At 48.5% G+C, this 25705-nt stretch overlaps 2 protein-coding genes across 2 annotated transcripts in view; both read left to right on the top strand.

Moving 5' to 3' along the window:
- LOC139060956 (uncharacterized) overlaps positions 1-25705 on the top strand; it is a 278066-nt gene that overhangs the window by 95007 nt on the left and 157354 nt on the right. The window lies entirely within an intron of this gene.
- LOC139046837 (uncharacterized) lies at positions 5377-8536 on the top strand. Its single transcript, XM_070520750.1, has 2 exons — positions 5377-5880; positions 6827-8536. The coding sequence occupies exons 1-2, from the start codon at positions 5566-5568 to the stop codon at positions 7931-7933; spliced, it is 1422 nt and encodes a 473-aa protein (XP_070376851.1). The 5' UTR covers positions 5377-5565; the 3' UTR covers positions 7934-8536.

The following is a 25705-nucleotide window of genomic DNA, read 5'->3' on the forward strand; positions in this document are numbered from 1 at the left end:
TTCTCCTTCAATGCTAACCGTTGCGATCGGTAAACAGACACTCTCCTTCTCGGCCACTTGCCGTATCCTAACGCACTCTCCCGTAAAATCACTCGAGGAGACGAAAGACGGGTGAACAACGTCCATAGTTGCTGCAGAGTCCCGCAGTGCTCGGCACTTCTTGCCGTTTACCTTAATTTCCTGCACATAGGGCTCCAATAGACGTATGTTTTTGTGAGTTTCCTGTATCGTTGCAAAAGCAATTCTCTCTGGGCAGCTTGCAGCGATGTGCCCTTGCTTTTTGCAATTGTAGCAGGTTAACGGTCTCCGTTTTTCAAAAGAACGCGTCATTTCGTTTCGCTGTTTCGGACCATCGTCATCATTCTGAGATGCATTCTGTCCATCCCTTACAGTTTCTTTGGGAAGGGACTCGTCGTCCCGAAACTCGCGACGCGTGATTTCCTTCCGTTCGTCGGGCTTCCCGTAAAACCCATCTCTTCTATCTGCTTTTTCTATGCGCACTGCCTTGCTGTGCAAGCTGCGGCGGGTGTAATACTCTTCCGCTAACTCTGCTGCCTTGTTTAGCTTAACCTCTTTTAGCCTATCTTGCAGCCAGAGCCGGACATCCTCATCAATGCAACGGTAGAACTGCTCCAACGCGATGCATTCGACAATTTTGTCGCGGTCGTCGTAAACCTCTTCGCCCTTCAGCCATTCCACCAAGTCGGCTTTTAGACGAAACGCGAAGTCAACATTCGACTCCTTACCCTTTTTTGCATACCGGAACCTCTGCCGGAAAGCTTCGGGCGACAATTTGTACTTCCGCAGTAGCGCTTCCTTCACATCACTGTAGCTATCAAACGCCTCTTTCGATAAGCAAGTTATTACGTCTGATGCCTCCCCAGGAAGCAACGCTAACAGATTCTGTGCCCAGAGGGATCGCTCAATGCTATTCCGTTCACACACGTGCTCAAATTTCACGAGGTATTTGGCCATATCCTCTCCGACGACAAAGGGTGGAAGTTGATCGCGTATTCTTGGAACATTAGAAGTGAGACTAGGCGCTGGCGAGCTATTTCGGGTCTCCAACTCTTTCATTTTAAGCTCGTGCTCACGAATCTCTCTCCTTTCCTCCTTTTCCTCCTCGCGACGTTGCTGTTCTCTCCTTTCCTCTTCGCGACGTTCCTGTTCTCTCCTTTTCTCCCTTTCCCGACGTTCATTGATATTCGCCAAGGCCTCTGCGGCTTCCTCAGCCGTTACGTCCCCAGTCCTCATGACCTCAAGGATCGCATTCTTTCTTTTGGTTGAGCCCAACTCAATGCCCAACTCCTCACAAATTTCGAGAAGTTCCTTCACCTTGTACTTCTCCATCGTTCACACTGTCCTCCTGCTGTTTACCCTTTTTGAAAATACCTGCCGTACGCTACTATAACACTACTAGTGAGACATATGCAAGTATTTCACACACTGCCCCGTTTTACCCCCTCAGCATCCCCTGGTTTTCAAAACACTCTTACTAGGCTTGAAACACACAAGGTTATCACAATGCAACACCAAATCCTTCCCTAAGCTACTATAACCTGTGTCAGAGAAAGTCTGGTGTTTGAGGTAAACTTCAGGCACTCACCGCGCCGAGGTAGCTGATGCCGGTCAATCCCGTAGCTGCCATCCAGTGTTACGACATCCCAACCGGTGCCACCAGTGTTACGACATCCCAACCGGTGCCGCCTGTGTTACGGACATCCAACCGGTGCCAGCAGTGTTACGAACTTGCACCGCTGCACCACGATAACGGCTTTGTGGTCCCGTAGCGCTCGTCACCCGTTTCGTGACAGAGCGTTGGTAGCGAAGACTCCGAGCCTGGCGTCGATGAGAATAACAAAAGGGACTTTATACATTATATACAGGTTATCATACAGGACATGAACGGATCGGCACTGGGGCCGAGAGCTCACACAAACGCGACTGTTCTCGCACGACGGCGTCCGGCGAAAACGCGTGACACATCTCACCCCAGTCGGGAGCGACCCTCTCTCCAGGTGGGGTCGGCGGATCCTGTTTTTCAGGCGGCTTGTCACTGCTTTTATAATCCCCGAGGCCCATTGTCACTCAACCGGCCCAATACAAAGTCAGCACACGACGGTCGTCCGAGGGGTCCAACCAGCGACCGCGCTGGCCACTCGGTTCAAAGTTCGCGCGCGCGGTGACCTCCAGGCAAGGGAGGTGCGGCGCCGGGCCGTCGGGCACCCGCGGGCACGTCAAAACACGCTGCTCCGCCGAGGCTTCTCCCGCACGAAGGCGCAGCATCTTGACTTGTGAAGGGAGAATTATGGCGCTCGCAGGATAGATTCTGCATCTTGCAGATTCGGGATCCGGGCTTGTGGTAATGGCACAACAGGGCTCGCGCTGCCGGCGTCGTTGCGTACGACTACGGCGGCGGCCTGCTTTGAAAGGCACTCCACACGACTTCAGTAAGTCGGCGTCGAACTCGTAATACTCTGTACGAAAGTGCAGCGAGCGCACTACGTGATTTTTCGGCTCTTTGCCAGCGCGCTGTGGCAGAGGTACGGCACTTACCCACTTCGAACTGAGAGCTTCACTCGTTGGCACACAGTGATAAGTAACGCTGGATTCGCCGCTGCTACTGACCTTGGCCAATTTCCGCGGACCGACCACGCATCCCACGACATAATATGGAGGTGGCATTCTCGCTGCTTGTCCCAAATGCAAGTTTCGCGAGCCAGCATGACCACCGCAGCACGACGCGATAACGAAACAACTGAAACTCGAAGCCCGCGCGGCGCAATGTCGAGCGCGCAGAGTCGAGCGAAAACGAAGCCTTTCGATCCCGCATATTACTCAAGCGTAATGCCAATGTTTTATTTTTTCTTGCAATCGAGAGAAGTAGAAAAGTAGCATTTCGTTCCGTCTTATAATCTAATGAAATGATCTTTTTAATACGGGTAGTTGAGTACTAGTGACAAATGCTTATGAGGAGTGCCTTCGTCATCGGGCTAGTACCGGAATGTCGCTGGGGGGTCTAAATAGTGTGAAGCATTTACTTTAACTCCTCGGTTACTAAAGCTCTGTTCGCGATTATATTGACGCCTTAGAGGGTCTAGTGCATTGCTTTATCACTTGAACTTGACTTCATAGTAACCTTTTTGTCCCTTTAACTCCAGCTGGCGTTCCCCTCCGCCGCATCGTGAACCACGCAAGAGGCCGTGTTTCCGCCACAAAGCTCGCCGTTCATGCACTGTAGGGGTTGAAGGACGGACTTCGGGATGAAAACCAAACTTGGGAGTATTTATTTTACGTTATATACAAGGAGGAGAGAGAGAAGTAACAGTCGTACAGTCATTACGGGCCGGCAGCAACTCGGACGCTGCGGCCCGCGGCAAGAAGTTCAAGAGAGGTCAATCAGGGAATCAGGGAATGCTCTGGTCTCTCTGGAATGCTTCTTTTAAACCCTTCGAGCACTGGAAGTCGCGTCATGTTTGACCAATGGGAGAGTCCGCTCAGATGACGCCATTTTCAGCCAATGGTTGGCGCCCGTATCGCGTTGTCACACCCAGCGGCTCTCTGCGGTCTTGCCTCGCAGACTTGCAATGCGCTTCTTCGAAGGAGGAGAAGTGGGGACGCTCATGCTCCATTGTCCGACGGCCCCTCTAGTCCCGGCGGTAGGGCTCCGCTGTGGTAGCAAATGCCTTCTTCAAAGGCGAAGAAGGGTGACGATTGGGCTCCACTGTCCAAGGGCCCCTTCTAATCCCGGCGGCGTACGAACTTGTTTGCAAATGTCCTGCCTCAGGAATGTGGCACCCCTGCTTCTGCATTCCTCAATTAGCTGTGCTGCGATTCGATGTGGTCTGGAGAACTCGAAGTAGCCCCAGGAAACAGCTCCATATCTAACAGCACTTCTCTCTTCCTCTCCTTCAAAAGTCACTAAACACACATACACACACGGTACGCGTTTCCAGGTTAACATTACGATTACATACGCTCCATTTGCCGGGAAGCGTCAGGAGCAGTCAGGGATGTTTGAATGCTATCGCACTCCAATCTTAAAAGGCGCAGCTTAAGCATCCTTCAAATTTTTTGTCGAGTCACGGACGCGGACGCATAGGGGATCGGTCGCGAACCCAACAAGTCATCTGTTTTTTTTTTTTCTTTTTCTTTCGCTGCGGCTTCTCGTGTCCAATCTTCGTCCTTTATTTCTATTTATCAACGGGGCGTTCTCTAGCAAGAAAGCGCGGCGGAAAAGGGGCTCTGAAGATGGCGACAGCCAAGACGAGAATGAAACCGAGCACGTTGTCTGCTAGGCGCCGAACCCGACGGGAGTTGGAAAGTTTGGAGCGATCATACGCTCGTTACGCGCGCGGCTTCGCATGGCGCGTCTGTTGGATTGGATTGGATCCAACCGGCGGCTGAGGCTGCAGAATAGCACATTCGGATCCAATCCATAGTTTTTCGAGAAAATGGCGCATGCGTTGGGAACTTAGGTTGTTGCGCTGGCGTTGCTCGAGGAGGAAGGAGAGCGGGTGGCGTTGCAAAACGCGTTTGAAGAAATGGCAGCACGCAAATTCCGGCGTCGCTTTCGCTTCTCGAAACAAATAGCGCGTTGGTTGTACAAAAAAATCGGCCCCATCATCGGTGCCAGGAAGCCACTGGAATGTTGTTGCTGATTCTTAAAAGGTGCGCCACTGTTCCCGTCGTTTCTTTGTTCTTTTTCTCCTCGCTGTGTGGGACACCACCAAGCGACGACGCAGAGAAACTAATAGTTATAAATTGTAGTATTCACACGTACTACTATTTGAAAACGTACTTAAGCTTGAAAAGAAAACGAAATACATTTTTTTTAGTTAAAGATTTCATTCATTGGAAGACAAACTTTTCATTTTGTACAGTATAGTGTGTGGAAGCAGACGGCAGACGAGAGAAGTAAACTTCCGGGGAGTTCACCGCTTGACGATTGGCTGCTCTATCCGCCTCGTTCTGAGAAATTTTGCATACTGCTACTTTGTGACGTTGCAGCAAGCGAACAGAACGCGTATCGAACAAAATTATTCGACCGCACCCTTAATTTCCGTTGCGTCATCGAAGTCGTCCCGTTCGAATCCCCCACAGCGGCAATCGTAGGAGGGCCACATCTACCCCGTTATCGCCGGCGCGCAAGAAGGAGGCGCGGAAACCTGCACGCTTGCGGTCACGGAGGAATGCGCATGCGCGCAGCAGTCGGTCTCGACGACAGGGTTGCGACGCCTGAAGGCAAGGAGGACCGTTTCGCCACGCGTTCGCGTGCTCTGCATTATACGTTGCGGCCGAGTGCACGTGACAGCGGAACAAGCCCAATGTATATGCATGTGACGAGGCTGAATCGGCGTTAGATGTATGGAACGGCTGTCGCCGACGATAACGAAGCAATCGTTCCTCGCCGCGTTACGAAGGTCAAGGTGAGATAAGTGTTCCCCATTCCACGCGACAGTGCGTGCAGGGCTCCTTTTATCTCTCGTCGACGCTTATCTGGGCAAAGTGTCTGACGCCACCCAGTAGCGATAAGCTCGGTAAAGGAAGCCACCGCACTCTCGTATGGGCGTAGTATTCGTGCCTGAAGACGCCGCCATGCCGGATCACGGACGAGGACGGGTGCACCGTTTTCGCGACCACGTCGTCGCAGGCGTCAACTGGCGACCGACGCGGCTCGTCGATGACGTTCCCAGTGCACGTGTATGCGGCCTCTGCCGCATGATCCCCAAACGGATGGTGATATTGCCGTGTGGTGACGCTCTGTGCCAATCTTGCTTCGAAGGGAGCGTCGGGCGGTGTCCATTGGATCAAGTGCAATTCGAAGAAGCGGAATGCGTGGTTTGTGAATTCCCTGGCAGAACAGCGAACACCCTGAAGGTGAGGAGGAAAGACAATTCCTGCCAGTTATATTTGGGGGGGGGGGGGCAATTATGCATTCGTATTCGTATCATTCCGCCGCGGCATATCTGCACGCCGAACGATTAGTGTCGCTTTTATTATTGCCGAAAAGTAGCACACAAATTCACCCTGACTACATGTTACTTTTTACCGTCCATCAAAACTAAACGTTTCTGCCCTATATTCAAAGGGAACCTGGTGATAATCACTTGAGTGACACTTGAGTGATAGTTAATCACTTTCTATGTACACATTATTCTTCTTTCCCTTGAAATTCGCACTAAAACATCAGAAAATGAAGTTGGGCACACTACAAAATAAATTCACTAGTTATTCTTCTAAAAGATGGTGTCGCTTCTGGAAAACTACAAATTGTGCAAATTTTTACTTTAAGACATTATTCCTCAACACCACCTACACCCCCACTCACTCCCAACCGCCCGCCCTATGACAGATGACTTGGCCCGTAGTGGGTGACCCCATTTCTTCGAGGAGCAAGCTAGCAAGCGAAAAGAACATGGCGGTCTCCACTGCACAAGAATGTTGCTGTCTTTCCGTAGATGAGTTTGGAGCTGGAAGAATAGTTGAACAATGGGCGTATTTTTCCTCGACTCTCGCTTACCAAGGTTGCTTCTTGTGCGAGAGTAGCTGTCTTGCTATTTAGAAGCATAATTAAGTGATTAACTTTAACCTAGTATTCGTCTTTCATGGATCTTTAATCTTGAGACAGCGACAGATACTGCTTGTTGATTTTGAGCATAATTGCTTCCCCAAAGAATCTGGCGATAACGCTGGTTCACACCGTAATTCATGTAAAGATGTGTTCTAAAAGTTAGGGACAGGTATAGAAGGCGCCTTTAGTAGAAATAGTTTGTCGGCCAAAAATTTTAATGTGGGCAATTTATATATTTTATTTACTATTAAGGTGTACTGCTGGAACGAAGCGCACGGCTGCGAGTACACGGGCACCATGGACCGCATGCTGGAACACTACGAGAACGAGTGCACATTTCACACCGTGGACTGTTGGCGATGCGGCGAGGGAGTCCAGCACAGAGACCTGCCAACGCACTACGCAGCCGGATGCAGTGCCGGTGTTTCTACTGCGATCACAGAGTCCTCACAACCTACAGCAGTGACGATCGAAGACTTGAACGCTTCCCTTGAACACGTGAAGGCGATGCTGGGATGCCTCAACCACGACCAGCTGCTGCCAGTGATTCAGAGTCAGTTGAATGAGCTTACAGAACAAGCCAGAAACCATGAAGCCAGGTTCACTCGCGAGCTCGGAGCATGGGAGCAGAATTTAAAGGCCGAGATGGAACAAATCACCGCCACGATTTCCTCGACCGTGTCGCAGCAGCGGACGTCTCAGCAAAATCCATTGGAAGAAGCCAGCACGTCGAGGTCGCTGCGCTCGGAACAAGAAGATGAGATACGTCGAAAGCGTGAACACTCAGGTCACCTGAAACACTCGCGGCAAACTTCCCCGGAGGGTGATTCCAGCCGCGTCATTGCTCATTGTGAGCGTGTGTACGGTGGCGTTCGGCATTTGACCAGTGCGCAGTCGATACCCGCGCGCATTAAAAAAAATGGGCGCGTGACATATCGGCTGACCGTAGAAAACTTTGAGGAAATCATTCAGTGCCAGGAAGGCATAAAACAGTTTGCCGAGATTACGGTGCAGCACATGGCGGACACGTACTTTAACATTGCCGTTTGGAAGTACAGCGATTGTGCAGCTGACCTCGTTCTGAAGATCGAGTTTAACGGGACGCGGGTGGACTCCAAGTGTTGGCCGCCTTTCTGGAAAGTGAGCGCGGTGCATTCATTCCATATAGCTCGGTTGACTCCAGCTGCCGAGCGTTGTTGCTGCAACCGCGATGACCCCTCGTTGCTCCACTTCCACCTCCAATTTACTACAGACATTGCCTCGCTGAAGGATAACGGCTACGTCCGAGACGGAGAGGTAGAGTTCCGTATCTTGCTCAGCAGTACAGATGAGTTCGGTGGGATCAGAGGAGCACCCTAAACTTCGCCATTGCAGCATGTGCACTGCAGCGGAGAATCCTCCTCGCCACTTCACAATATGTGTCACATCAGCTTAACGAATTTTCGATCATCTTTCTAGTAAATAAAGCGAGCTCTGCGACATTTCTTTTTTTTAAATTGCTTTCCTTTGTAACTGCCAACTAATTGTTTTCTGACTTCACTGGCCGTTCATTTTCTTTATTTCTTGTGCTAATACAATTTTTGTTGCGAAAGTTGTGTTCCTCGAGTGGTCTCTGACCTTATGGCGTTCACCCCGACACTTATCTCTCGATTATTGCCGTGCGGCTGTTAAAGCGATTGATTTCAAGGCGACGTTCGTGTTTGATACTACGCTGTAGTACCGCGCTGTCCCGTGTCCCAAATACGCGACCAATGTTATGCGTCGCATCGCATTTATTCAGTAGGCGTGCGTTGCAGTATATCTGCTCAAGTAATTAGTTGATCACTGATTCAATTCACTTTGTTATTATTGAAGTGTGCGCACTGGTTTTCCGTTCAAGTGATGCATACATCTCCGAGTACTTCAGCGCAATAGGTAGATTTTTGCCGACCTCCACAGGCGACATTAAAGAAAAGTATTTTTGTCAACATTAAAATAAAATATGCAGTTGTACAATGACGTCTTCTTCCTCTATGGAATGGCCTTCTGTGGATATTCGAAACACGGGCACACGGGCCTCGAATGTCTGCTTAAAGAGGAAACGAACCGCGACTTTATCGGGACGCCAGACGAAGTAGTGGATGCGACAGGCGGTGTCAGGGTCACGTGGAACACGCCACCCAAATTTCCAAGCACTGAAGCAGCGCGGTGACGCAATCATTCGTGTGTCCTGCTCCTCGCTTATAATTTCAGAAGGATCGCGGGTTCGATTCCAGGGGGTCACCGGTGGGCGCGATTGGCTCTTCCTAGGCAGTGTGACGCATCAGAAGCTGATCACAAGGACGCAACCAGTCGCGGATGGCGGAATGGAAAGGCGAGGCACTGCAAACCGAGATTCAAGTGATTTCCGCAAGCATTAACGATGATAAATGGTCCATATGGACTTTTGCACTCGGAGCGTTGAACAGAAGTTGTCGCTTTTTAAAAATTTAACGAATTAGTGCAAGAATACATACCCCTGCGAGTTTTCCGGTGCAACCATCGAGCAGCGTGGTTTAATGCATCCCTAAAACGTATCTAGAACAGGAAGAAGCGGCTGTTTCGCAAAAAAAAAAGAAAACGGGACACAACTGATAGCTGGCGTGCGTATCAGCAGGTTGCTTCACTGTTTAAAAACGCAGTCAAAGAAGCTAAACGCGTTTTCTTTTACAATACACTTCCATCTCTGCTGACTGAAAATACCAAAAAATTTTGGAAAACTGTCAAGGGTTCCGAATGTAACACAATATTGTTAACTGAGTTAGATGGTGGTGTTGTTCCGCAAGAAGAATGTTCTGCTGCACTTAATGAAGTGTTCTCTAAATCATTTTTGCATTACGTGTTGCCCTGTGCTTCTCTATCTGAAGTTCTCTCGTGAACTACGGAGCTCGCCACACCGAGAACTATTCTCAACTGCATCGTCCAGCTCGCACTTCACTTCTGCACGCAGATCTGACCTGACATGGGTGCTCGCGTCTGTCGGGTCAGCAGGACCCTTTTCTTCGCTAGCAACCTCGCTAACATTACCCGCGACGCACACGCGCGGTAACTGTGCCAATTTGTTCGCAGCTGGCCTAGCTGTCTCTACAGTCATCTGTTGGCACAGCACCTCGTCGCTCTCTTTGCGGCCTTTAACGGCCTCTGTTGCCACTAAGGCATCGTTAGCAGCTAGCTTTTTCCCTTTACCTATGAATCTGCAGCCAATCTCACAGGCACTACTCTTCTCGTCGGCTTTTGGCGAAAATCTGCTAGATGCTTCCTCATTCTTTCGCTCTGTACTACCTGCAGAATTCTCAGACAGCCGTTGTCTCTGTGCCATTAACTGATCACAATACTGTATTTCTTTGAGCAGTGCTGCCTTCTCTCTCTCATACTTTTGCTCACGCTCATGCTTACGTTCCTGATACTCACGTTCGCGTCCATTCTCACGTTCGTGACGCTCACACCTAAGAGTAAGTTCTTGAAGCTCATGTTTCCGTTCAGCCTTCCAGATTTGTTTTCCTGTATGAGAGTCACCTCTCGAGCGTAGATTAAGGCGCCACTCATAGCCCAATCAAAGCCAAGTCGCAGATTTTCAGTAGCCCAGTAGCCAACTCGCCCAAGTCGACGCCAAAAATTTTTTTCTGTAGCCCAATTTGGCTATATATAGCCAAACCTGGCAACACTGACCATCACTTCGTTTGAAACAATGGTAGGCGAAGATGCAGCGGCGCCCCATGTGGGTAAAATTGCATTGCTTCATTTGTTCGTAATACCGTTTCCTTCATTTGTATGAGAGAACACAAGTGGAACGTAATGATCGGCTTCTCTGCGCAGTGATAATTTTGTACAGTGGCCCCGTCATCTTTCATGGGGGCACACGTGGGCCGTCAAAGCGCTTGTTATCGCGTTCCAATACGTTAGAGGCGCGCTGCCTTTCAAGGTATTCAGGCAGGCACTACGAGCTTAGGAGAACCGCGACAAATAATTGTGCAGCAGGTGTGCAGCTGTGCTACACTTGTACCACACTAGTACCGGAAGGCAGTGTTGCACTTGACGCTTACGCATTTCGTAACTATGGCGGCCGCCGTGGCAATTTGAGGCTCGAGGTCGTGGATACGATCCCTGCAGCGGCCGCATTCCAAAGGAGCGGAATGCAAAAACGCTCGTGCATTGTGCATTGTATGCACGTAAAAATTTCCAGGAAGTCAAAATTAATACGGAGTACCCAACTACGACGCGCCTCATAATCAGATCGTTGGTTTGGCACGTGGAACGTCAGAATAATATTTTTTTTCCGTAGTGGCTCATCGTATACCATACGGTTAGTGTGATCAGCATTTGTGCCGTAGCGGTTAAGCGCGCCTCGATTTAGGTTGCGGCTAATGCTGCGGCGCACCGCGAAATATATTTCGCCTCTTTGGGATTTTCGGAGAACGGCCAACCGATTAGTCACAGCTTCCGCGCGGTGACTGTACACGGATACACAGCGCAAATGAACAGAGGTGTGGTGACGTGGTCAAAGAACAGAGCCGCCGACGGGCTCACCTTATCGTCAATCACCGCCAAAACTACCGCAGTAAGCATCTTTATCTAGCGCGGCGGTTTGCCGTTGAAGGCGTACTGTACAATTTTAATAAGCGATAACCGAAACATGCCACTGTTCTCTGCTGCCTCTTTGAGTTGGACCGATCCGAATATTCGTTGCTTGCAGAAGCGAAAGGAGCTCCAATCGGCGCGTTGTCGCCTCGAGCTAAGTAAGCGTCGCACTCGAGCACCGTTTGCGCGGTGAAGAATGACGCGTGCACAAAGCTAGCTCACTGCGCGGAGGCTACCGCGTAAAACGCGCAAGGGCGTGTACGCGACGTTCTGCACACAAATCGCGCGGGATGATCGGAGCCACGCCGGAGCGCCGCTAGCTTCAAAGAAGCGGTACATGTTCTCACTCGTACAGGCACGCTCACGCTCGCATCGCTCTCGGCGTATGTTTAGGTCATTCCTTCTACTGGACTTCTACCCAAAGATTCGATATATGTTTGGTATCGGCTATGCACTGTCGCGTGGTCTTTGGTTCTGCGAGAGAGCCGGCAATATTTTCCCCACTGTGAAACATCGCTGTGCGTGTTTTAGCTAACATTTACCGTAGCAACCCATTCCTTCCTTTTCTCGACGGCACTCGTAAAGAGTCCCAAATTTTTACTTGCCAGTATAGTGCGTACTTCTATTTCGTGCGTAGTTATGTGCAGTGTGTGGCAGATTCTTAATCCGCGCAATCTCATTTTCTGTCCACATTCCCTTCTCCCAGGTTACGTATGCAGTAAATTCCCAGATGCTAAAGTGTTCTACGCCAAAAGCACCTTGGCGTCGTGCAAGAGACACCCGTTGATATGTGGCTGATTCACTAGCAAGCTCGCATCTCTGTTGCCAATCTCCATCAAGTGGGATTTTCAACTATTTTTTGTGTTACTCTGTGGTGTACTAGCTGCTGCATGGAAGCTGTGAAGGCTTACTTTCGATTTGCTCTGGCGTTTAGTAGTAATGGATGGGCTACCTTTTGAGGGGAGGCATTTACTTTTCTTTGTGAGAATGTTTACCAGCCTAACCAAGTGATACGTGGGTACTGTAAACAGCAGCACGAACAGAGGCGGACGACGAAATAGGTAGGAGCACACACGTGCGCAATCTCTACTAAATGTTTGCTTTTGATGACAAAGGTATTAAACACACTGGTCAACTTGGCAAAGGTAAAAATCCGTGCGTGCGTGGCAGAAACAGCCACGTGCGACAAGAAAAAAAATATGAAAAAGCCATGTCATGTAGAATAAACGTGCGTGAAAAACGAGAACTATCGGCCAAATCTATTGAAAAAGCGAAAGATTTGTCCGATAAGTGATACTACCCAACGGGAAATACTTTTTTGAGAACAACTTTTTCCCACTAAGGGCAACAGATAACTTGGTTACGCAATTGTTTCGTTTGTGATCAATAAATATTGCTTCTGGAACTCTTCTGGTGTTGCGGTATAGAGCAGAAAGAACGATTGTTTCATCACAAAGACCAGAACACAAAAGGACTTATGGAAGCATTATTTATTGATCACGAAAAAATATTCATAAGCAAGATTTCTGTGACCCTTAGTGGGAAAGAGTTGCTACAGTACTTCGCGTTACTATCGCTTACAGGAGAAACCTTTCATTTTTCATGTTTTTGTTAGTTTTTGACGCACATGTTTATTCTACAGGACGTATTTCGGTCCTTCTTTGTTGTGCCGGGCTGTGTATGCTGCGCATCCATGGCTTTTTCTTTGTGAAGTGGGCCAGTGTGTTTAAAATCTTCGTCTTCACGAATAAACTTCTACTTGAGTCAGCGTTCATGTGTGTTATCTTAATTCATCCTTCTCGTCTCTGTTTGGGTGGTTGTGAAATGTAAATGCACACCGAATCGGCGAAGTGTCCATAGAATTGATACATGAAGTTATTTGCGCTGTTTATTTCAGGAAGAACGCTATAGGGTCTTATCTTCTCTTTGTTTTTGACACTGAGTACATTTTTCTAGTTCAATTTCAAGGAGTCCCCTGAGGAAGCCAATAAGAGTGATGGTAACTTCCTTTGTGTGTAAGATTTATGAATTTCATCCATTCAAGGCATGACATGGCACATGCCTGATTGTAGGTTGCAAGCATTCGTAGTAAGATCTACTTTTCGGTTCTCATGACGCTTCTTTGTACTGCGCTGCATTCTTCAGGCACATGAACCTTTTATGCTCTAAGTGCATGCGTTCTTTTTCTATATGATGGAGCGAAAATTGTAAACTTAAATATGCATATATATCATTTTCCTTGTAATCTTTTTCAACATGGGTGCGTTGTAGCTCCCTCTGTCTTTCAGTTACTGCTTTGTCCCAATTTTTATGCAACCTTTATGTATTTTATGCAGCAAAGTTCTGGTGCTATTTTAATAACATTTTATCTGCGAAATTGAGGTAATTGGTGTTTCGTATATGATTTAATTGCGTTTTTCACTGCCTCAGCAATCGGGCTGTCGAGTCATTGGAACCTTTTCTCATACTGTAAGACTATTTCTGGGGGGCTTGATACTGAAAGGGCAGGTGACCATTTATTTGGCTGTTTGGAATTGTGTTAGCCATGTGTTACTACCAATTTTCTGTGCTAAATAATTATTTTTTCTCTTATCGTTCAAGGTATTAGCGTTTCCTTATCTCTTTATTGATTGAAGTAACACTTATTTGCTGGGTATAGGAAAAAAGGCCCCAAAAAGTGCTTTAATTAGCTTTGTGCAAGTCCAGAAAGATTACCTGAAGATAAGCTCACTAAATTGAGGAGATGCCACTAACGAACTCCTCTGTACCCCAAATTAACATAATCACATGGTGTACTGTTTGTTCTTGACTTGTGCCAGGGAGATAAGCTGCTTTCATTACACAAAAGCTTTACAAGTTTATTTCTGAAGAAAGCAATCCTGGCTTGTCAGAAACGATTCAGGTGTTCATCATGCCCGACAACTTTCTAAATGATGTCTCGTCAAATAATAGCTAAGTCCTTGTGATCAGCTTCTGATGCGTCACACTGCCTAGCAACAGCCAATCGCGCCCGCCGGTGACCCCCGGGAATCGAACCTGCGACCCTTCAGAAATGATAAGTGAGGAACAGGACACACGAATGATTGCATAATCACACTGCTTCAGTGCTGGGAAATTTGGGCGGCGTGTTTCACGTCATCCAGACACCGCCTGTCGCGTCCACTACTTCGTTAAAAAAAAAATTATGGGGTTTTGCTTGCCAAAACCACTTCCTAATTATGAGGCACGCCGTAATGGAGGACTCCAGAAATTTCGACTACCTAGGATTCTTTAACGTGCGCCTAAATCTAAGCACACGGGTGTTTTCGCATTTCGCCTCCATCGAAATGCGGCCGCCATGGCCGGGATTCGATCCCGCGACCTCGTGCTCAGCAGCCGCACACCATAGCCAATGAGCAACCACGGCGGGTGTCCACTACTTCGTCTGGCGTCCCGTCTGAAGCCGCGGTTCTTTTCCTCTTTAAACAGAGAATCGAGGCCTGTGTGCTCGTATTTCCAGCACCCACAGAATGCAATGCCGTAGAGGAAGAATATGGCATTATATTACTGCATGTTTTATTTCAATGTTGACAGAAATACGTTTTTTTATTCGCCTGCGGAGGTCGGCAAAAATCTACTTATTGCTATGAAGTACTCGGACATGTATGCAACATAATTGAATTGAATCAGTATTCAACTAATTACTTGAGCAGATATAGTGCAATGCACGCACTGAAGCCAGCGATTTCACAAGGCTCGTCCGCTTCTGATGAAATTTCGAGTGTGGCACCACGTTGGACACAAGCGCATTCAAAGTTGCGGTGAAAATGCGCTGTTGTTCCGCTTCCTTTTTTTCTTTTTTTTTTTTAACGACACACCAATCCCGACCGCAGCGGCCGCATTTCGATGGGGGAGAAATGCGAGAACACCCGTGTACCGTACACGCTTATGTGCACGTTCAAAAAACCCCCGGTGGCCAAAATTAATCCGCTGTCCCCTACTACGGTTGCCTCATCACATCGTGGTTTCGGCTCGTAAAACACCAGAATTTGAACAAACATCACACACACACAACAAAAAACGCCTTATACGCATTGAGGCTAGAATGTTGCTGCAGCCCCATCGCAGGTTGTTGCAAACTTCCGAAACACGAATCTCAAAACTGATGCCATCCTGAGAATTCGTTCCTAGTGAATATAGCCGTACGATTCACTGGCTACACTTCGTAAATAGGAATTTGTGGTGTAAAGGAAGCAGTCTTAAAGCTAAAAAAATCAAAATTGTGAATTATGCGTATAATTAGTTTGATTTCTTGTGCAAAGAATTTCTGCATCTGGGACTATAACGCTAAATGTAGAATTCTGCAACGTGTCATGAGTGATTTGTAAAGATTATGTTAACGATACAGTTAATCATCCCGTATGTATATCGCAAGCATTAAGCCTCTCCCAGGTCGATGTTTGCTGTGAGGCGTCTGCCGCTGCTTCAGCAGATACGATATCAAAGTAGGAGATACTTCAGATAGCTTACCTGCCCTTGTCTCTTATGGAACGCTTTTTCTTATCCTCGGTATGATTTGTGTCACGTACTTCCAAAGACTGTAATGATCATACCAACAAAACTCTATCCCTACGCAATAAATTTATTCCTTGCGAAACTGCTGGAAATATAGTTTGACGAGGGGCGAAAGTTTTTCTTTGCAAAAATATTGCCTTTTTTCTACCAGATTCCACAAATAACGCAGCAAAACAACCGCAACACTAATGTTATCGGAAGAAACGTAAATGGTGTAATAGCCAAATCATTAGTTCCAAGGGTCGATTATTAACTTATTGTTTTGTCATCAAAACATAACCAAACTGTCGGATAGTCTTACCTCTGACATGGCATTCTCAAAAACTTCGTTCCCCCAAAGCAGAACGATTGTGTGCTTTTCATTTCTTTATTTATATTTATTTATAACATGATTTATTTATTTTTACCTATAAAATAATTTACTTATTTTTATTTGCGAGCAACCTATATATAAGAAAGGCGTTCTGTCTCTACATGAGAAGCTCTACATTTGATCTTGCTGGCAATTCCAAATCTAATTCGCCGATTCATGTACACGCAAACGCAGGTATGCTCTCCATTCATTACCTATGAGCATGAACTTTAATGAACTTAGTAGGGAAGGATTAATTTTACCAGCTGCTTTAGACTATTATTTAGACTATTAACACGTTGGATTGAGTGAAAATTCTCGAAAATTCGTAAATCATGGGGCAAAGAAGTGTTATGGGCTATTATGTAAATGTCCACCTAGTGTACATTGTTACAATAGCCCGGCGAGGTTAGCTACCTTCTAGCCTCTGCCGCACCACTGCGACGAATAGCTTCGCGAAGCCAACAAATGCGACTCCCTCGGACAGACTACCGGCGCCAGCAAGGCAATGCAGGTTTGGCGGACCGATTATTGTTTGTTGGTTCATTGTCGCCTTCACGGACCAATGGGAGCAAAACACTCCTGGAAAAGATGTGTTCTAAGGCTTTACCTCACGGACCCCGGTAACCGCCACGGTCGTTTGACAAACGCCCCAGCTAGCTGCAGGGTCATCCCAGGAACCAAGACGCGCCAGCAAGAGCCAAGTATGACAGACCCTGTCGACGAGGCTTCCCCCTCCTTTCTGTGTGTGTGCAGTGAACAAAGGTGCGGGTGCGAGTTCGTGATTTCTCGCCCTCAACGCGGGTTCTTCGACGACCTTGGACACTCCGACTGGACGAAGGTTGGACGGCAGTTTCCCTAGCCTAGGGATCTAGGCAGGACAGAGGGTGTTTAAGAAGACGTTTGTAGGCTCATCGGTGTGCTTCACTTCCGTCATGCTGTACTGATGGGATGTGATGTTCGCCATTCTTCATGTAGATAAGCAGGATGCGTTGTTGGGCAAGTTGGTTCATTGTAATTGGAAAGATTGGTTGCGCTTTCTAGACAATCACATTAAGAAGACATTCCAATCACATTGCGCCTGTTCTGTCTTCTTACATGCGATTGTCTAGAAAGCGCAACCAATGTTTCCAATTCATGTAGATATCTTAAATAAACCCACTACTCGCCGTTCTCGATGAGAACATGTTCTTCACTTCAACCATGTCCTTAGCGTGGATGAGTTGGACAACGGCATGCGCTAGCTACCCCTTTTTACATGACCGGTAACAATCCTTACAACATTTCATCTGCTGCTGAAGTTTTGGTTGGCTGGGCTGGGGTACGCATCTAAATGAGACAGGCGCTCCACACTCAGTCAGCAGTTCTGCGGCAGACGAAGTGGACGGGTCCACAAGGTGGACACTTATAGAATAGACACCACGTGCTGCCTTCTGGTGGAGACTCCAGTAGACGGGCGGAAATGAAAGAACTTGCAGTTCCTGTTGGCACGTTGTGTCTTTTCGACGTGTTGCCCAGCTATTAGGGCTCTGTTGAACCTTCGTGTGATAGCACTGGCAGAAGAAACAGGTGTATTAGTTCCAGAGAATGTCCTAACTCGCCTCCCACTCGCCTGCCCCCACCGTAGGAATGGCAGACCATTGAATGCGACAGCTCTTTCGTAGAAATATCTAAGCGGGTGCCAGAAGCACACATACAATCCCATTTCCGTGAACTTCAGGAGTACTCCTGTACAGAATACTACACAGACGCTTCCAAGTCTCCTAATGGAGTTTCCTACGCAGCTCTGGGACTTTCATTTTCAATATTCGGTGCACTAAATCCCCACACAAGCATCTTTAAAACGGAAGTCTACGCTATACTCTGGGCTATTCAAAACATCAGGATCACAAACCTTGCAAGGGCCATTGCGTTTACAGATTCTTTAAGTGTAGTCACAGCCATACTTAGCCCAAAAAATATAGAAACTCAATTTTTAGTGAGCTGTACAGTCTGTTGCGCTCAATATATATGTCCAATGAAGTGATTTTGATATGCTGGGTACCTGGGCCGGTACTTTGTAGCGATGCCTTTTCCGATTCTATACTTTTTCAGGCATTTCGCGCTTGGCCAGTGGTCAGAGCGACGGTCTGCCCACATTATCAACAGGATCAGGGGGCCGTGATAAGAATAGCATGGGATAAGGCATAAGGCATTGCTACAAAATAGCGGCCCTGGTTACACAGGTATAAGAGGCAACGAAGCTGCGTACGAAAGCGCTACGTCAGTAACTCTTAGCGACACAGATGGAAATATCCCCATCCTTGCCACAGAATTAAGGCCTTTTCTACTCCGTAAATTGAGGAATCAATGGCAACGCGAGTGGAATAAGCAATGAATAAGCTTCACATAATAAAACCAAAACTGGGGAACTGGATAAGTGGGAAAAGACCACATTACAAGCAAGTACTTGTTTGCCGATTAAGGATAGGCCACACATACGGTACTCACGGTTATCTCTCGACTGAGGGCGATCCAGCAACTTGTAGCAAGCGCGGCAATAGTCTGACAGTGCTCCATGTTCTTATTCAGTGCTCTGCAATAGAAACAGAGAGGAAAAAGTATTTCCCTTCTGATATCACGAAAATATACATTTTCACCCGCATTTTTTCTTAGCGATGAACCGCTTTTTAATCTGCAAATAGTCTTAGATTCCTTAGCCGAAACCGAGACCCTGAAAATCATTCGGCCAGGCAACTTTCAGCACATGACTAACAGCCCTGTCTCCAAGGGCTCTCTTGAAACTGTGGTGTCACTCTTATGTTTTATTGCATCATGTTTTAATGATAGCCCGTTGCCATACCCCATATCACTACCTAGTCAGCGTCATTATTTTAGCACCTATATATATTCTACGCCACTTACGCGACAGGATTTAAACCCTTTCACAGCCATGTCACATCCACCATGAGGTATTCATTGTGCACGCCATCCACAATACATCGTTAGCATTAACGCTTGTCATGGCTCTCTTTCGCCAAACGGGACTTGCGCCATAAACACCACACATCATCATCATCATCATATTCTTCTTCTTCTTCTTCTTCTTCTTCTTCTTCCTCTTCTTTTCCTTTCGACGTGTTCTCGCCGCATCAGCTTAGCTGCTTGCCTTAGAGGTGTTCTTACCGCATTTTTTGAGCGGTATGTACAATGGTTATTCCTCCGAGTCGCGCTGTGCCTGAAAATCATTCGGCCAGGCAACTTTTACTGTGCCGTATTTTGACTGCGCCAAGAACCAGCGAACTAAGAAGCTGCTCACGCAAAAGCTCTGCGATCGATGTTCACCGAGACACAAGTTTGTGTTTGTGTGCAGTACATTCCTTCGTACAAGTTTCCTGCAGAGGCACTTGAGAACCGGCACTGTATGATAGGGCCTTAACAAGAAAGGACTTTGTGCCCAGCAAGCTTCTACTCGGTTCTATATCCGCATGGAGACCTCGGAGATCAAGTCGTATACACAAAACTGCATTTCGAAGGGGAATAATGGTAAGCAGAAAGCGTTCGGTTGCGCCTATCGAGTTCGTAACTTGTGCAGTGATTGCCTCGTTACGGGAAATAAGCAAGACTGCACGGAACTTAACGGTTTTCGTGCACTGTGTTTTTCATGCGCGTGAACGAGCTTCATTCGAGTAGACGTGACCGCGAAAAGGCAGAGCACTACGTGAGTAGCCTGGAAAGAAACAGAGCCGCCGACGCGTCAATACCACACGTGATCTTTCATTTATTTTTTTTTATTCCCACATGTGGGCGTGCCTCAACACCTATTAATTTTCCGATGCTCACACTTAGCTTCACAACAAGCATGTTCAATCGTTACTGACAGAGCTGGTGCCCCCTTCAGTGTTGTCTTACATGAATACCCAGATTATTGCGTGTTGAATACGGACTGCGAGGGACAAAAGAATGAAGCGTCAGTAACTCCTTGCACACCCGAAATAAGATGTAAAGCATTTAATTCGTGCACACCGCGCTGACCCACTATAGTTGGATATGTGGCCGAGTGTGTCCGCTGTCAGTGCAGAACGCTGCTCATCCTTGCTTCAAGCGTGTCGAAGCTTTACGTAAACACCCAAGAGTTAGAGCTTTCGATGCGACTGCGTGCAAAACTTAAAGAACAGGTTTGTCTACTCATATCGATCGCGGTGTGCTAAGACAAGTGGACGATCGAGACGACAAAGTCGTTTACAAATGCAGCACAATCTATGACGCTAGCGCGGGGCACAAATATGCAAAAACATGCACAAAAAAAACTATAGCACACTGGATATCCTCTAGTATCTTTTCATACAGCGCTTCAAGCCACACAAAAAAGACTTCTGTAGATATACAGATATCGCAGAAAGAAAGCTAGGCTAACTGGACAACTTTCCAACTGCTGTGAAGAAGACGACGCTATAGTTCTGTTGAATAAACACTGTGCCGCTGGCCCTTCTCGCAAAGTTATCTCCGCAGTATATTTCCGTGACCGGAAATGTCATCGCTTTAAAGTGGCCCTGAACCACCCCTCAGGCTTGTTGAAATAACATAGTCCGCGGGTAGCATGCGCTGTTGTGAACATCTCAGCCAAGTTCTGCTGTCGTACGCGGTCTGTGGAGCTCGCAAGCGGAGCGCGAAGTCACCTTTCTCTCAAACTCTCTCGTTTCAAAAACCCCATCACCCTCGCCCTTTTCTGTGTGCTCGATCTCGTCATAAAGCACACCCCAATACGCGGCTGCTATTGGTGGCGGCGCTCGGCTACACCGCGGCCGCCGCGAGGTGCCGCCACGAGTCCAGTGGCTAAGCGCATAGAGCTTCCTGGGAAACTCTATGGCTACGCGCACTGCGGCTCCATGAGGATACCCGCGTTTGGTTCACGTTTTAGCGTGGCATAGGCAGTGAATCGGAAATTTCAACTGCGCGCCACGGTGGCGTCTCCGCCGTAGCCTTCGCAGTGCAAGGCATCGGAGGAGGAAGGGGAGCACAGCTGAGGCCGTGTTTGATTACCGAGGACTCCTCTTCTGCTGTACGCATTGAAGTACTTTTTTGCGGCAGAGTGGTTCTGAAATAGCCTTTCTTCACTTCAAATGTCTTTCTCCACATCGATAAGAAGTGGTCCAGGGCCCCTTTAAGCACTAACCCAAGCTTGTATCTGCATCAAATTATCGACCCGACCGCCCATACCCACGGTTCGTATGATCGGCATGGGTTTTTACGTCAATGCGGCATTTTATAAAAAAATGTCGTGAAACATTTTTCTACCATATTGAGCTTATAGATTACCTATATAAGGTAGTATAGTAGCTAATGGATTAAACAGGCGCTGACATAATTACTTGTATCTAACTAACGTCGATGGCTTATCGTCGGTCTCATCTACAGTGCACAATGGAGGTTATCGTCTTTGTTCAATGCGGCATGTATGATCGACTGTGAACCTATGAATGTTCTCTTGTCGTTTGGAGCTGCTATATATTCCTCGTTCCAAGCAATAAACTTCAGCTGCAAGTCAGGGCTTGTCCGTGTCGTGTGTCCCTGTCAATATAGGCGCTGTTCTGTTTAAGAAAGCGTTGAGGAGCCCGTGTCGCAGGAAAGCCGCCGTCCGGTGCCGCATCGGCAAAATGATTTTACCACCGCGTATGCCCAGCTTCCATATGATGCAATGCATTGGCTGAACTAATTGAATTTCACAAGCTAAAATACGCAGGAAAATCGTAAACTACAACTTCCACACACCGACAGACACAATAGACCTCGGATTGTAATATTACTATGCCAGAAAAAAATATTTATGTTACGCAAAAGCTCAAACGAACCGCTTCACAAACACAAACCGGCCGAGGCGTTCACAGACCCGCCGCGGCGTCTGCAATTTTGCGCGCGCCGGCGCGTTGGGCGTCTCGAGGGCCACGGAGCGGTGCGCCCGGTGTCTTCCATTAAAGGGAGGTTAACATTAGGTCAACGTTGACTCTTGAAATATCATCCCAGAAACCTCGAAACGCATTTTTTTCTGTGCGAAGAAGAGACGTTTTTTAAGAGAAAATGCGTTGAAATCGCCTGCCCTCTGATTCGAGGAGTGGTGACGTCATGGTCTCATAGTGACGTTGCGCCGTCGGTGAGTAAAACGGCGCCCGCAGACGGCGCTACGGCGTTTCTGCGCAAAACGCAAACGCGCCGCTAGAAACAGAGCCAAGATGGAGCCGACGGCAGCGCCAAAGCGAAACTATGGTGGCTAGCGGAAGGGAAAAAGCGCGACGATAAGCTGGCTCTCGCCAACTTGGACGGTCGTTGCAAAGGACGACACTGACAACAACACATTGTCTCGCGATGCTGGCCTCGACTTCAGCGATTTATGCACTGATGAACGTGACCTGCTGCTGAAAGCTCGCGCTGCCGGCGTCGTTGCGTGCTACTACGGCGGCGGCCTGCTTTAAAAGGCACTCCATACGACTTCAGTAAGTCGGCGTCGAACTCGTAATACTCTGTACGAAAGTGCAGCGAGCGCACTACGTGATTTTTCGGCTCTTTGCCAGCGCGCTGTGGCAGAGGTACGGGACTTACCCACTTCGAACTGAGAGCTTCACTCGTTGGCACACAGTGATAAGTAACGCTGGATTCGCCGCTGCGACTGACCTTAGCCAATTTCCGCGGACCGATCACGCATCCCACGACATCACATGGACGTGACATTCTCACTGCTTGTTCCAAATGCAAGTTTCGCGAGCCAGCAGGACCACCGCAGCACGACGCGATAACGAAACAACTGAAACTCAAAGCCCGCGCGGCGCAATGTCGAGCGCGCAGAGTCGAGCGAAAACGAAGCCTTTCGATCACGCATATTACTCAAGCGTAATGCCAATGCGTTATTTTTTCCTGCAATCGAGAGAAGTAGAGAAGTAGCATTTTGTTCCGTCTTATAATCTAATGAAATGATCTTTTTAATACGGGTAGTTGAGTACTAGTGACAAATGCTTATGAGGAGTGCCTTCGTCATCGGGCTAGTACCGGAATGTCGCTGGGGGGTCTAAATAGTGTGAAGCTTTTACTTTAATTCCTCGGTTACTAAAGCTCTGTTCGCGATTATACTGACGCCTTAGAGGGTCTAGAGCATTGCTTTATCACTTTAACTTGACTTCATCATAACACTTTAGCGTCCCTTTAACCCCAGCTGGCGTTCCCCTCCACCGCATCGTGAACCGCGCAAGAGGCCGTGTTTCCGCCACAAAGCTCGCCGTTCATGCACTGTAGGGGTTGAAGGACGGACTTCGGGATGAAAACCAAACTTGGGAGTATTGATTTTACGTTATATACAAGGAGGAGAGAGACAAGTAACAGTCATACAGTCATTACGGGCCGGCAGCAACTCGGACGCTGCGGCCCGCGGCAAGAAGTTCAAGAGAGGTCAATCAAGGAATCAGGGAACGTGCTCTGGTCTCTCTGGAATGCTTCTTTTAAACCCTTCGAGCACTGGAAGTCGCGTCATGTTTGACCAATGGGAGAGTCCGCTCAGATGACGCCATTTTCAGCCAATCGTTGGCGCCCGTATCGCGTTGTCACACCCAGCGGCTCTCTGCGGTCTTGCCTCGCAGACTTGCAATGCGCTTCTTCGAAAGAGGAGAAGTGGGGACGCTCATGCTCCATTGTCCGACGGCCCCTCTAGTCCCGGCGGTACGGCTCCGCTGTGGTAGCAAATGCCTTCTTCAAAGGCGAAGAAGGGTGACGATTGGGCTCCATTGTCCAAGGGCCCCTTCTAATCCCGGCGGCATACGAACTTGTTTGCAGATGTCCTGCCTCAGGAATGTGGCACCCCTGCTTTTGCATTCCTCAATTAGCTGTGCTGCGATTCGATGTGGTCTGGAGAACTCGAAGTAGCCGCAGGAAACAGCTCCATATCTAACAGCACTTCTCTCTTCCTCTCCTTCAAAAGTCACTAAACACACACACACACACGGTACGCGTTTCCAGGTTAACATTACGATTACATACGCTCCATTTGCCGGGAAGCGTCAGGAGCAGTCAGGGATGTTTGAATGCTATCGCACTCCAATCTTAAAAGGCGCAGCTTAAGCATCCTTCAAATGTTTTGTCGAGTCACGGACGCGGACGCATAGGGGGCCGGTCGCGAACCCAACAAGTCATTTGTTTTTCTTTTTCTTGCACTGCGCCTTCTCGTGTCCAATCTTCGTCCTTTATTTCTATTTACGAACTGGGCGTTCTCAAGCAAGAAAGCGTCCCTGAATAGCGGCTCTGTAGAAGGAGACAGCCAAGACGAGAATGAAACATTGGGGCTGCGATCGGAGATCGTCGTTGGGCGCCTTCGTTCGGTTAACGGCGCGCGGGATTGGCCTACTCCGCGCCGACGCCGCCAGCCGCGTGGCGCGGCCACGTTTTTGGTGACGTCAAAATGACGACACGCAAAATGACGACGTCACACGACAAGGTGCAACCGAGCACGTTGTCTGCTAGGCGCCGAACCCGACGGGATTTGGAAAGTTTGGAGCGATCATACGCTCGTTACGCGCGCGGCTTCGCATGGCGCGTCTGGCAGATTGGATTGGATCCAACCGGCGGCTGCGGCTGCAGAATAGCACATTCGGATCCAATCCATAGTTTTATTCGAGAAAATGGCGCATGCGTTGGGAACTTAGGTTGTTGCGCTCGCGTTGCTCGAGGAGGAAGGAGAGCGGGTGGAGGCGCAAAACTCGTTTGAAGAAATGGCAGAACGCGAATTCCGGCGTCGCTTTCGCTTCTCGAAACAAATAGCGCGTTGGTTGTACAGAGAAATCGACCCCATAATCGGTGCCAGCAAGCCACTGGAATGTTGTTGCTGATTCTTAAAAAGTGCGCCACTATTCCCGTCATTTCTTTTCTCTTTTTCTCCTCGCTGTGTGCGATACCAGCAAGGGACCACGCAGAGAAATTAATAGTTATAAATTGTAGTATTCCCACCTACTACTGTTTGAAAACGTACTTAAGCTTGAAAAGAAAAAAATACATTGTTTAGATAAAAAATGGCTGTGGCTTAGGTAAGGTTAAGCCCAGGATGCGAAGCATACTAGCCTTTATTTTAGTTGTTATGCGTTGCATATTGCAATCACTCCGTTCAGCCCTTGGGCGCGGCCGGGCAGCCACCATTTAACCACGTGACGTGACGTCACGACAGCCGGAGGAAAAGCTGGGCCCCAACTCGCTTGGTCGCGCGCGGCCGCAGCCACCACCTGACTCCCGCTCCTCCCGCTAGGGGCGCTGCGCCGGCGCGTGACGTCACGGTCCCGCGCAAACGAGCGCGTGACCTTCCGGCGAACGCACGAGCGGAGACCCGGCTATGTAGCTACGCGGCCGCAAGCGAGCGCACGAGTTGAGCCTCCGCTTTTGCAGCTGTTATGACGTCATATGGTAGCTACGCGGCCGCGCGCTGCGCAGTGTTGGAACCTCAGTGCTCACACCCGTTATAGACGAGAAAACCATGGCCAGGCGGCGCTACTGCGCCTCCTGACATCAGCGCCCCAATGTGGAAACGCCAAGCAGCGCGGTCGCGTCGTGGCGCAGTCTCCGCTTCGTTTACGTTGTGCCGTCCGCGCTTTTCTTCGCTGCTCGTTCTCACGGCCCTCCGT

Source organism: Dermacentor albipictus, chromosome 6 (assembly GCF_038994185.2).
Source record: "Dermacentor albipictus isolate Rhodes 1998 colony chromosome 6, USDA_Dalb.pri_finalv2, whole genome shotgun sequence".
Classification (NCBI taxonomy): domain Eukaryota; kingdom Metazoa; phylum Arthropoda; class Arachnida; order Ixodida; family Ixodidae; genus Dermacentor; species Dermacentor albipictus.